This window comes from Gadus chalcogrammus, chromosome 16 (assembly GCF_026213295.1).
Source record: "Gadus chalcogrammus isolate NIFS_2021 chromosome 16, NIFS_Gcha_1.0, whole genome shotgun sequence".
NCBI classification, from domain to species: Eukaryota; Metazoa; Chordata; class Actinopteri; order Gadiformes; family Gadidae; genus Gadus; species Gadus chalcogrammus.
The window spans coordinates 5,624,527-5,638,484 of NC_079427.1; the positions used below are offsets into that span (position 1 = coordinate 5,624,527).

The following is a 13,958-nucleotide window of genomic DNA, read 5'->3' on the forward strand; positions in this document are numbered from 1 at the left end:
TATATATATATATAACAGTTAATTCCATGCACATTTGAGCCAGATATATCCCACTGAGATCATAGATCCTGGTTGTGAGAGCTGACCATCACCCAGTTGGAGAGAATCAAGACATGACCGCACACACATCATATTATACCACATCGATCCTCAATTTCAATTGTCCACTGAATAAGACCTTTAAAAATATATATTTTTTTGTTATCAGAAATTATGACAAAATATCATTAAATATCTCTTTTCAGCCATCTCCCGCCATGTCCAATAAGGAACCCCCAGGTTTGATAAACACTGTTTTCAAAGTACCTGAACACAAACATGTAGAGTGGAACAGTTTTTTTTCCATGCAGTGGCTGATCAAACACAACACCGGATTCAAACCTACTTCCACCACTCAGACTTTCCTCATGCAATCAGCGCAGCTGCTCTGAATTAATTCACTCATTAATTATCCTGCAGCTCTTCTCAGTCACTTATTCCCATTTTAATTTCATCACTCGGTCTACAACGACACACTTTGGAAGTTTTGGTCATGGCTGAATGACTTAAATTCAAAAGAGGACAATGTGTTATTCTGCATAACTGTTTTTATTTTTTTTGTCAAAACCCGAATCAGAGCCAATGGTGTGTGAACCAGAGACAAATTCACAGCTTCCCACCGGGTTAAACTGGATGCATTCTCTACAATATGAAACATTACAATATATTGGACGACAGCAGTCCTACAAAAGTGGAGGAATTGATTTGCTGAAATGAGTAAATGATCAGAACTGCTGTGAGCGCATTTCACTACCGATTGGCCAGAATTGACTCAATTGTCATCATGAAGGGTCTGGTCTTGTCACTCACTGTCATGTTAGTGTGCATGTGTATGTGTGTGTATGTGTGTGTTTGTATATGTGCGTGTGCGCGTGCGTGCGTGCGTGGGAGAAAGTGCAGGGGTCTGAGGTGGTCCAATGAGTACACTTGAAATAAAGAGGAAACTATTATCACATTGATCCCAAACCACAACATTTCAAAGCAGTCACTCAGAACATGATTCCACTTGGTGAAGACCCGGACACTAACCCACCTCTTTTACACGTTTAGTCAATTAAAAAAGCCATCTCTAATGTATTTAATTCTTCATTTCACTTCCCCCTCTAGTCTAGGTTTACCCGCACTGTGCCCCCCCACCCATCCAGTAGTCTTTAAAATCAGCCAGCGTGACATTGTGTCGACAGGTTGGTTCCCTGTCGTGAAGCGGACCAATGGAGCAGCAAAAGGCCAAGCAATGAGCTGCATGCGCCTTCTCTCACACACACAGACTGTGGATAACCCCCCCCACCCGCATTCAACTCACCTCCCCTCCTCACATCCTCTGCACCCTCCCCTCCTCACACCCCTCACCTCCCTTCCCTGCTCTCCCCGCTTCCCCTCGTCGTCCTCGTCTCTTCTCCTCCTTTCCTCTCCTCACCTCCTCACTCCTCACCCCCTCCCCCTCTCCTCACCTTCCCTTCCACCCCCCGTCTCCTCTTCCTCCTCTTTCCCCTCCTCTCTATCCTCCTGCATACAGCCTCACTTCCCCTCCCCTCGCCTCCTCCTCCTCCTCCTCCTCCTCCTCCTCCTCCTCCTCCTCCTCCTCCTCCTCCTCCTCCTCCTCCTCCTCCTCCTCCTCCTCCTCACACTCACCGGCCTACCTGTCCTCATCAGCCTCCTCCCCTCCTCTCCTCCCCTCCTTCCCCCTCTTCCTCCTCCACTGTGGACGGTGACATCATCCAAGTAGGCAGCAGCAGCAGCCATTGCAGCATGCTGAGGTAGCATCCTGTCTGTCCAGGAGGCGTTGGAACGTGGCCCGGGTCGCTACTCACCACAAGGGAAGCGTGATGGAGCGGTAAACCCCAGCCGGAGCAGAGAAGGAGGTTTCATCTCCGGAGCTGGAGGATCTGCCAATGGCTCGAGGTTAAATCTAGTGTCGTAAAATAACACGCTCGGTCCATCTGATTTCGTCCAGATGGATATTCTAAGTTGCATTGAGGGGACTGTAGGAGATCGCAATGAAATGGAGACGGAGACGTGATTGCCGGTGAAAAACAGCCGGTGAAAGTTCCACTGTAGCATATTCAATATATTAAAAAAAAACAGCGCCCCCTCTGGCGAGATATTGCGGTGTATTGCCATGGACCATTCTGATTGGCTAAAAGTGTGAGAGATCCCAGGCTTTCATTTATGCCCAGGCTGTGTGTTGCTACTACGCTTGGTGAGATGTTTTATTTGTGTGTTGTTTGAGTGTTCAAACATATACCCTTCAGGATTAACAACTCACATTCCTGTGATGTACATTCATATAATATATCGTCATATTTTATACATCGCCATACAATTCCTCTGTCAACATCATCATCTACTATCATGACCCTATCTTCTGTGGCCATATTAGGCGCAGAGTGCTCAGAGTGCGTGCAGAAGCACAACCTTAAATGCCCTCCCACACATCATTCACACATGACATTTTCAGCTCCAACAGCAAGCTAATATTTACAAAACAGAGAAATATTCCTAGAAACAAACAAACCAAAATGGCTGTTGCTAAACAGATGGTGTTGGCGCGCAGACTAGGAGGCTACCGTCTCGTCGTCGGGGAAGAACACACCAATTAATATGGTTCGCTGTGATCGTTCACGCTCAGGAAATTAAGGCTAAGCTACACTGCTGGGCAGCATCATTAGCCAAACAGATTCAAACACAATTCCTAACAGGGCAGAGGACAATAACGCCCTAGTTTAATCCCGACGTTGCGAATGTTACTCACACAATGATGCTTCCTGCGTTCATTGACACTCGCAGACTTTTGAGGATAATAGCTGAAATATGAAAACGATGCGTGGCGAAGTATGAAGTATGGACATCTGTGGTATCAAGATGGTGTTTGTTCCGGAAAGTACACGCGTGATGTACCCAACATCCAAATGGCTTGTTTGTTGTTTAGCTCAAAAACTCAAATGCTCGACATTTGACAAAATGTACAACTGAAGTAGTACACTACTCGGGTTTTATGGAGCCAACTGTCAACACCCGTCTGGTCTGTGAGTGAATCGTAACGGTTCATGCATTATTTTATCCTATCGACGCAGACGGTCGGACGAGAGTCTGGGGCATCAGATGCTGTTTAAAATATTTTCATTAAGGTGGTGAGTGGGTGCTCTAAGGGTCTGACAGCCGGCCAATAAACCACTATGAGCCACGATCAGAAATACAGGCGATCAATAACAGATCCCGATTGAGCCATCACAGTGTAAGAGGTGCACTTCCTCATCGAATGCATTACCGCACCTCCGCACGACAACAGAGCAATACATTAAATATATAAATCTATATTGGTAAATAATACAGCGAATCCATTTCCATGTGAGCACTTAGGGTTATATGCTTCACTTGAAGTGATGATCAAGAAACACCCAGGCCAAGGCACACACACAAATATACACATACACTTTGACGCACACTCCAGTTGCGGACAGAACATTGGGCCACCCAGACATTTACAGTTGGCCTTAGTGGTGGTTTGGACTGACCGCTGGGGGGACTGAGCGCCTGGTTGGACTGACCCCTGGCTTGGACTGAGCGCTGGGTTGGACTGACCGCTGGTTTGGCCTGGATTGTCAACCAGACAATAGTTGAAACTAGAAAAAACGAAATAGGCAAATTGAAGAAAAAACTGAATACTATGCTAGTCATCTCTGAATGCTACGCTAGTCAGGGGGCTTCTACTCAAAACCGTAGAACACTGACAGCCCACCTCTTAAAAAAAATTCGTCAGAAATACATTTGTAATTTGAAATGGTCACTATGAAGTTATTTCAAATTTCTAGTGTGTCCAGTTATCATTCCATGTTTCAAATGGACCACAATCTGAATGTTGTGAGATTAAATGTACTTGTTTCTGAGATGCACTGAAAAAGTCAGTTAATTAGATATTACAGTTAATTTGTAATGTCTACAAATTTGTCATAATTTTCCATGACAACCAATCTGGCAACCGTTGCATCAACAAATAGGGTTAGTTTACAGAACCATCCGTCTGGTGGTTTGACTGAACAGGGCAGCCTGGGACGGAGATTGTAAATTCCTGGCCTGAATTATTGTTTCAGTCTGCCCCTGGCACACACACATTATGTTTGCGCGCGCACATGCGTGCGCGCAAACATAATTGTTGGAACATCATAGAAAATTGGATTGTCTGTCGGAAAGTGTCAAATTCTGACCCTTGCAGTTGGTTGATAAAATGCCTTACATGTCATGGAAAATGCGTATTTAATAATTAGAAATGAAAACTGTGAATTGAATCGTCAGTAATGGAAACTGTGAATTTTTCAAGGCTGTACATCATCACAAGTAAGGGTTCAGCTTCCTGGAGTCACCATCAACCATGGTTATATCAGCTGGAAAGAATGAACAATTCATTAAAGCATACTGAGGAAAACCAAAATTAAATTAGGGGTAAGAGGGCGATAATTCTTTACTGAATAATAGCACATTATAACAGGGGATTTCACATCCATTCACACACACACACACACACACACACACACACACACACACACACACACACACACACACACACACACACACACACACACACACACACACACACACACACACACTAAGCGCTCTCTCTCTCTCTCTCTCTCTCTCTCTCTATTATAACACATTAGCAGGGGCGGGGTCGGAGGTCAAGGCAGACAGAGAGTGCTCAGAGGAGCTCACCTTGTGGAGGAGTCTCTGCCCTTGTTGAATCACAATGTGTGTAAGATGTTAAGGTGAAAGCTGGGCGACCGAGGACTGGAAGAGGTTGAACAAGCAGGATCACCTGAAGGAGCAAACAGTGTATCTCCGATGCACGTGCGGCACCACCCTTTACAAGACAAACACACACACACACACACACACACACACACACACACACACACACACACACACACACACACACACACACACACACACACACACACACACACACACACACACACACACACACACACACACACACACACACACACACACACACACCACCACCACCACCACCACCACCACCACCACCACCACCACCACAGAGATATGTCTGGAACCCAGGATATCTGGAGGGAGGGAGATGGAGAGAGAGAGAGAGAGAGAGAGAGAGAGAGAGAGAGAGAGAGAGAGAGAGAGAGAGAGAGAGAGAGAGAGAATAATAAATAAATAAAAATCGACCATCCTTTTAAGAAGGAAGGTTGAATATTGTGTATATATAATAACAACAATTTTACTTATAAAATCAATTCTTGAGCAGAAGACTTGAGATATGGTAGGTAGAAGTAGTAGAAGAGAAGAGATCTGGTTGAGAGTGATATATACAGGGTGAGAGAGCTCGCGACCGAGACAGGGAGAGTGATAGATACAGGGACAGGGAAAGTATAGCAGAGATAAACATATTGAGTCATAAAAATACACTTAGCAACACTAACACATGCACATTTAATTTAACAGCTAAGGTAAAGGAAAAATCATACATCTGCTATCTTAGTTGTGTTCTTTCTAGATTGAAACACACACACACACGCACACGCACACGCACACGCACCCACACACACTAAGTGCAAATGTGAATGATTGAATGAAATTCTGTCCTTGTAATATTGAGTTGTTTTCAGACCCCAGTTGCAACGGAATCAGTAGCCTCAACTTTAAAGAAAATAAGCACCACCGAAAACAAACAGATGGGGCAAAATAAATGAGGACAAACCATTAGCTTACTGGCTGGCGCAGGTCGGCATGGCAACCACTAGTGTGTCCACGCATTTAGAGATGACTAGCGTAGCATTCACTTTGATCACACGGAACTAGCGCTGAAGCTACTGATCGTTTGATGTATTGTTGCCATCAACAGGCTGACGCTAATGTTAGCTTCTAGCGTAGTATCCTCCCAGGTCTTCTGACAAGAGAGTGCTTCATCACAGCGATATGTTGAATTATTATTATTTTTATTTTATTATTCAATAAAATTGTGATATTAGCAATAATGCTAACGTTTGGCTAATACCTTGGACACACACACGCAAACACACAGACACACACACACACACACACACACACACACACACACACACACACACACACACACACACACACACACACACACACACACACACACACACACACACACACACACACACACAACCACACACACACACACACACACACACAGAGCGTGTGCGTATAGAGAGAGAGGGGCTTACCGCCGACATTAACAAAGAGGGAGTTTGTGTATTAATTGCCGCCACTGTAGCAGCAGACCTTCGGCTTGCAGGGAACATAATCCATTATCATAAATCAGACATAGCACCACAGACAGGTGTAGCATGAATAATGAAAGGTCGCTGCATTAGCGCTTTTGTGGAGCTAGAGCGCCACGGGCTCACGCCATCGAACAATGTCTAAAAGCACTGCAGGGGAAAAAAACAACAACTCAAAATCCCCTCCACCTACATTAAACAGCTTAGTGTTGTGCTTCACGGACGGAAGTCATACACAGGGTGAAAAAAAACTGAGAGGAGAGTGGAGACCGAGCACTCTCAGCCGTCAGCAGAGAGATCTGGAGAGGATAGAGGGGTGAGGAGAGGAAGAGGGGTGAGGAGAGAGAGAGAGGAGTGAGGAGAGGAAGAGGGGTGAGGAGAGGAAGAGGGGGGAGGAGAGAGAGAGAGGAGTGAGAAAGGCTGAGGAGAGCGGTGAGGGGAGGGAGAGGGGGGAGGAGGGAAAGAGGAGTGAGAAAGGGTGAGGAGAGGGAGAGGAGTGAGAAAGGGTGAGAAGAGCGTGAGGGGAGGGAGAGGAGAGGGGGTGGAGAGAGGGTGAGGAGAGGGGCGAGGGGAGGGAGAGGGGTGAGGAGAGGGAGAGGAGAGGGGGTGGATAGAGGGTGAGGAGAGGGGAGAGGGGAGGGAGAGGGGTGAGGAGAGGGAGAGGAGAGGGGGTGGAGAGAGGGTGAGGAGAGGGGCGAGGGGAGGGGAGAGAGTGAGGAGTGAGAAAGGGTGAGGAGAGGGGTGTATAGAGTGGGTGTGGGGTGAGTAGAGGGGTAAGGAGAGGGATGGGGAGAGGGGAGGGGTGAGGCGAGGGAGAGGGGGGAGGAGAGAGGGGAGGGAGAGAGGGTGAGGAGAGGAAGAGGAGAGGAGTGAGAAAGGGTGAGGAGAGGGGTGAGGAGAGAGCATGCGGGGTGAGTAGAGGGGTGAGGAGAGGAGGGGAGAGGTGTTGGGTAATGAAAGGAAAGGGATGAAAACATCCGGAGCGGGGGGGGGGCGGGGGGGGGGTCTGGAACTCACAACGCATGGGTCCAGGGAGACCTAGAGTCCAGGGAGACCTAGAGTCCAGGGAGACCTAGAGTCTGGGCCCCAGCTCCTCTTGGCCGTGGACTGTCGTCTCCTTTACAGGAAGTAAACCGCCAGGCGAACGCAGTGTGATTCCTGTCTGTTCAGCTTCATATAGAGATGACATAGAGAGAGAGAGACAGACAGACAGACATAAAGAGAGCGAGAGGGAGAGGGAGAGAGAGAGAGAGAGAGAGAGAGAGAGAGAGAGAGAGAGAGAGAGAGAGAGAGAGAGAGAGAGAGAGAGAGAGAGAGAGAGAGAGAGAGAGAGAGAGACAGACAGAGAGACAGACAGACAGACAGACAGACAGACAGACAGACAGACAGACAGACAGACAGACAGACAGACAGACAGACAGACAGACAGACAGACAGACAGACAGACAGACAGACAGACAGACAGACAGACAGACAGACAGACAGACAGACAGAAGAGACAGACAGACAGACAGACAGACAGACAGACAGACAGAGGAGAGAGAGAGAGAGAGAGAGAGAGAGAGAGAGAGAGAGAGAGAGAGAGAGAGAGAGAGAGTTTGGGAGGCCGGGCACAGAGACTAAAGAAAAAGAGTGAGAGACAGGAGGGTGTTAAAGAGGACAGAGGGTGTAAATAGAGATTGAGGTAGTAAAATGGAGATAAAGGGGAGAGCGTCTGGAAGGAAGAGATAGAGGACAAAAAGAGAGACAGCATGAAAGAAGCAGAGGTGTGGAGACTAAGGAAGGAAAAGGGGAGTGAGATAGAGAGAGAGAGTGTGAGCGAGAGAGCCAGGGCAATACTCCTTCCGCTGCCTCTCTTATCGTTGAGTTTTATTGGCTCGGGTGTCACAGGTAGAGAATCCAATCTCCCCTCACAGCCTGCCCAGCGCCACACACACACACACACACACACACACACACACACACACACACACACACACACACACACACACACACACACACACACACACACACACACACACACACACACACACACACACACACACACACCACACACACACACACACACACACCCACACACCACATACACACACACACACACACACACACACACACACAAACACACACACCCCCACACACCACATACACACACACACAAACACACACAAACACACACACACACCCACACACACCCACACACACACACACGCTGGACACACACACTGGTCATGAGGAGGAAGTGCCTGGATGGGTGTCTGAGCGACTGATTTTAAATCAAGCTGACCGGGCCTTCATTCTGATGGATGTGCTCATTCCAGGGGGGAGTGAAATGCATCATGGGTTTCGGTCCCAGAATTTACCATCTCGTCGGAGTTCCAGCGCAATTAAGAAAGCGAAACGGCTTAAAAATATACATCACATTTATTAGTACTGACACCACCACCACCACCGTGTACAGAGTCTCAGTCCTAACCTGTCTAACGATACGCTTCGGCCCTAGAGGCGGACACGCCCGCCCGCCCCCCCCTACGGCCGCTAAACCAACAGCCAGTAAATCACCCGGCAGGCTTTCACTACCCCAAAACAACTGAAACTTTGACTTTGTACTGTATCTGACACACACCACTGGGCTGCTTTTTAGCGTCTCTAAAAGGTAACACAATGTACAAAAAAGCAACGCTGGAAATAGCAAGAATCTCTGAGCCATAGAAAAGGTCCTTTTTTTTTTAATTTTGCGTTCTTCTTCTTCTTCTTCTTTGTCTTTGTCTACTTCCGTCTCGTCTTGGGATGTTTGAATAAGAAAAAACAATGCACTTATCTCTACGTAGTCACTGCCACCGCACCGCCCGTCAAGACACACAGGGGGGAACGATGCCGCTGCCCCCCGTGTCGTCGCCGCAGCCCCCACAGAGTTCCGGGAGACGTTCGGCATCTGTGTGGGGGGCACCCCCTGGCACCCCTCTAGGTCCCCCCCCGATCCCCCCCGCAGAGAGCCTGTAGGGGAGGGTGGGCTTGGTGGTTGATGTGGGCGACTGGAGGGTTGGGGGGGGATGAGGTGTCAGTCTGGGCGGGACTTAAAAAAAAAAGGCTTAATGTCGGAAAAAAGTACGACCGGCAGCTGAACCTTTCCACGCGACGTACGCTACGGTACACAACAATACAGTGACAGTGGAAAGAGCGCCGCCGAGTCAGAGGGTCTGCGGAGCGGTGGCACGGAGGGGGAGTCGGGAGAGGAATGTCAGACTCCCCCCCCCTCGGTTGGTGCCTGCGTTGGGGTCCCAGTTTGGGTATCAGAGGGGGGTCTTGGTGGTGGTGGTGGTGGTGGTGGAGGGGTAAGGCTGGAGCAAGCAGTCGGTCGGAGGTGGGGGACGAGGGAGCCGGCGGTCGACTGGAGGCCCCCCAGGGGGAGGTGGCACTAGCGGGGTGGGGGGGGGGGGGCTGGTGGAGAGGGTCGGGGGGGAGGGGGGGGGGGGGGGGGGGGTTCCTCACCAGGAAGAGAAAGGCACCGGGAGGAGGAGCAGTAGCAGGAGGATGGAGGTCCATACGGGGCTGCTGGCGGGGCGATGCACCGAGCCCTGGGAGCTCTTGGCTCTCACACCTGACGGAGGAGGACATCATCATCATTAGTTCAATCATCGATCCTTTAATTAATCGCTTACAGGAGACGAAGGGAGGGTCGATTTCTTGAGCACAGTGGATTGAGGAGGCAAAGTACGCCAGCCCTTTTGCCTGGTCTTTTACACAGCTAGTTTTACTTTTGTATGGGATAAATAAGCTTGAACTTGAAGTTATTATTATATTTGACTTATTCCGATTTATTCAGATGCTTTTATCCAAAGTAGCTTGCAGCGATTTTTTTTTTAAGATACATTGATTTAAGCAGCAGGTAAGGACATTGGAACGTTGCATCGCTTCAAGGACAACAAAACAAGACTTCAGACATTGGGGTTCGAACCAATAACATTTCGCCGGGGGCATCTACCCCCCTCAACACTAGACTACGCCGCTCCTGACCTGCCCTATATCCGTATCCATTCAGCTTTGCCGGGTGAATGGATGAGTCCTGTACGTGTTTCCCTTTTTCCGACTCTTCCTACGTTTCAGAAAGCGGTCGGCAAACAGATGCTCGAGGGGAACTTCCACCGGTTTCGGAAAAAAGAACTGCAGTACCCAATCCTGAACCCGTCCGCTCTCTTTGGTCAGCAGAATCTCATCCCTATGATTAATTTCACTGTCACCCTTTTTCTGCTAAACATCTGCTGGGGCATAATAAGGCGTTTGTGGGAGTGAGGATGGCGGGCCACACGCCCAGGGTTTCACACACATACTCTACCCTTTAAATTAGCCCAAAGGCGACCGATTGAACCCGAGGAGGGAATCTGCTAGACACAGCAAAACTGAGGGGCGGGGGCTGTAAACTTTACTCGTTTTGACTGCACCAAAGTTTATTGTTAGTATTTGTTCCTGGTATTTCTTGGTTCCCGGAGCTTCAATCGTTTTGGGGGCGATTGCAGTCATGAAAACATGATAATGAAGGGTAGCTCTCCAGGACAAACGTTTAGAATGATAAGTAGTTAAATGCATTGTAGATTCAGCACCCCATTTCATAAGATTAGATAAGATAATGCTTCATTGATCCCAGGTGGGGAATTCTGGGTATCACATAACACAGTCAGGGTTGTTGAATTTTCAAAACAGATTGAAGACTTTTCCCAAGTTTTTAAGACTATCCTCTGGAAATAGGGGCAATTTGCCACCCATAAATAAAGGAAAAGGCTTGCTAATACCGCAGTCCATGTGGATAATGTTTCATTAATTCAAGTAAACGTAAACCTTTATTATTTTCCCTCCTTGCCCAGGCGGAGTCTTGTATTGAGATGGCCTATAAACCCAGCGCCTTGTTTCCTGTAAGTTAATTGGCTGTGCCGGCGAAGGTAGCCGTGTAAGGGAGGTAATTAAAACTGTATTAGCCAAAGAAAACTCGGCTTTCTCTCCAGCTGGGGCGTCTCAATTACGAGTGCTATCGGTGTAGCAACAGTATCTGCATAGTAATGGACCTCAAGCGGGGAGGGGGCGGAGGATAAACCAACCTCATTTCACAACCCAACTCGGGGTCGTGACCCCACCTGATGGTGATGGAGCATTCTTGCAATAACTGCTATTAAAGTCCGCTGCTACTATTTCCGGTTAAGGGTGAAATATTAGGTGTGAGTGTGAGTGGGATTCGCCGTTACAAGCCATTTTGAAAATCTGCCTCTTCTGACATCACAAGGGGGCATGTCCACCTAGATGTGTGCTAGATAGATCAGACCCCCAGCCTGCCCAGTGGACTGTAGCAAACGTTGCTCATGTATCCGTCCCACATCTAGGTTGACACGCCATCTTGTGATGTCAGAAGAGGCAGCTTCTCAAAACGGCTTCTAACGGCTATTCACACTCACACCTGGTGGTATTACATGTCAGGATGAAGGCGGAGGCCTAATACACGGGTCGCCGGTCCAAAGCGTTTGCGACCACTTTGGTGAAGCAGCATTCACCCACCGGAGGAGGTCACGACCCGGACCTGGGTGCTGACCGCCCCCTCGCCTCCGTCACTCAGCGCCCGGACCTCCATGATGTAGGTGCCCCCCTCGGGCAGAGAGAGCACTGTTGAGGGGTTGATGGTCCGGGTCACCTGGTTGTGTCCTCGTCCCTCCTGGCGCAGGAACACCTGCAGGGGAAGCGCGGAGGAACGCGTTTAGTCCAACCTCATTGCCGATGGAATCCCTAATCGTTCCTAATCTGTAATCTAACATAACCTGGAAGGTTATCTAACTGTATCTGTAATCTAACTGTATGCGTGTTCCAACCTACTGTGATGTCCCTTAATGTAATCTTAACGAATCTGATGTAATATAACCTCATCCGACTTGTATTCTAACCTAGCTTTAATGTAACCTAATCGGATCTGCAATCTGACCTAATCGGATATGTCATATATGTAATCAAAACTAATGTGAAATCAAATCATTACTTTTAACTAATCTGAACTCTAACCTAATCTGTAATCCAATCTAATCTGTTAACAGATATAAATCGGATGTAAAAAAATCTAAATTGAGAAATGATGGCAGATCTTTACCATGTAACCCACGACATCAGACTCGTTGTCTTGGGCCCGGACCGGGTCCCAAGACAGGGACACGTTGTTGCCTTCCTGGATCCACCTCAAGTTCATGGGGGGCTGCTCCGGAGCTTTGGGGGGGGGGGGGGGGGACACAGACAAATCCACGACAGTTCTGACAGGCCGTCTAGTCCCGATACAAAAAGGCTCAAAGACCCACCGAAAATAAACCAATCACACAACAGCATGCTCTGTGGCATCTAGCACATCTCTGACACATCACTTCCACACCATGACACCTTTTTAGGGCAGAGGCGTCAGTGGAGAATGTGATTTATTCCCAGTGTTTTCCCCCCGTGGTAACGCGATCTCGGAGAGAGGGCTGCGGTTACTTACCGCGGAGGCATCCAGAGAGACGGCTTCTTAAGCAACTGGGTCAATGTCTCAGCTACTCAGGCAGATGTGGAGCAAACCTTAACAAGCACACCCCACTAGACTCCATATGTACGGATACATATTAATAGCCTCTGGGTTGTCTTGGGGTGGGGTTGTGTCATGGGAAAATGGGTCCTGATATTAATATTGGTATGGTGACAAGTTTGTGTGTGTATGGTGACAAGTTAATTGAATGTCAAATGCAAATAAATGTTGCCTCTCCAGCCTTATACTGACCTCCATGAAGGTCACTTCCCTTTACCTTTGTTTGATGAATATCACACCTAAATCTTTAATGTTCGTGCTTACAAATGAAGGTTTCCCCATGACAGCATGTCCACTGCATTGCATCTCTGACGATGCTTGGTGAATCGTGTCTGTGTGTCTTCCCATAACATTCAGCTCCATTCAACCGAGAACTTTGCCTTGGATATCGGCAAACTACTAACGTGCTCACCGCGTGGGCCATACGCCTTGCTGTGATCCAGGTTCAATTCCCACCTGCTGTTCTCTATGCTACATGTCGTTCCCTCTCACTCTCTGTTTCCTGTCGGTCTCCACTGTCCTGTCCATCAAGGTATGAGAAAATGCCTTGAAAATAATTGACTTTGAGGGAGTGTCTAACAAGAACGAATGAGTCTGACGGGGCGGTGTACTCACGGGTCTTGCGGGTCCTTGCGGTGGTGGCAGCGGAGGGCGGACCCTGCCCTATGGTGTTGAAGCCCCTCACCGTTACGTGGTACAGACTGTTCCCGTCCAGACCGCTCAGGACCACCGAGGTCTCGTTCCTCACAGTCTGACGCTTTGATCCGGACTGCTCCTGCTGCTCCACGTCCTTCCAGAAGCTCACCTGAGAACGCAGAGCGAGAGAGAAGGGCTGGGACAGGGCGTAAAGCGTTGGCGCTGTCTCACCTGAGAACACACAGACCGTGGCGCTGGGTTGGGGACTAAAGGGTTGCAACAGTCTCACTCCAGAGCACAGAGAGAGGCACGGGGATCTGAACTAAAGGTCTGCTACAGTCTAATCTGAGAATACACAGAGAGGGGCTAGGATAGGGGGTAAGGTTTTGCTCCAGTCTCACCTGAGAATACACAGAGAAACGCAAGGA

General features: G+C 48.5%; 1 protein-coding gene across 1 annotated transcript in view; it reads right to left on the reverse strand.

Moving 5' to 3' along the window:
• Positions 1 to 9,796: 9,796 nt before the first annotated feature.
• cntn5 (contactin 5) overlaps positions 9,797 to 13,958 on the reverse strand; it is an 89,765-nt gene continuing 85,603 nt past the window's right edge. The window contains exons 19-22 of the mRNA XM_056610358.1: positions 13,510 to 13,699; positions 12,433 to 12,545; positions 11,853 to 12,021; positions 9,797 to 9,909 (exon numbers count right to left, since the gene is read on the reverse strand). Of these exons, the coding sequence (XP_056466333.1) occupies positions 9,797 to 9,909; positions 11,853 to 12,021; positions 12,433 to 12,545; positions 13,510 to 13,699 (585 nt within the window). The remainder of the gene's footprint in view (positions 9,910 to 11,852; positions 12,022 to 12,432; positions 12,546 to 13,509; positions 13,700 to 13,958) is intronic.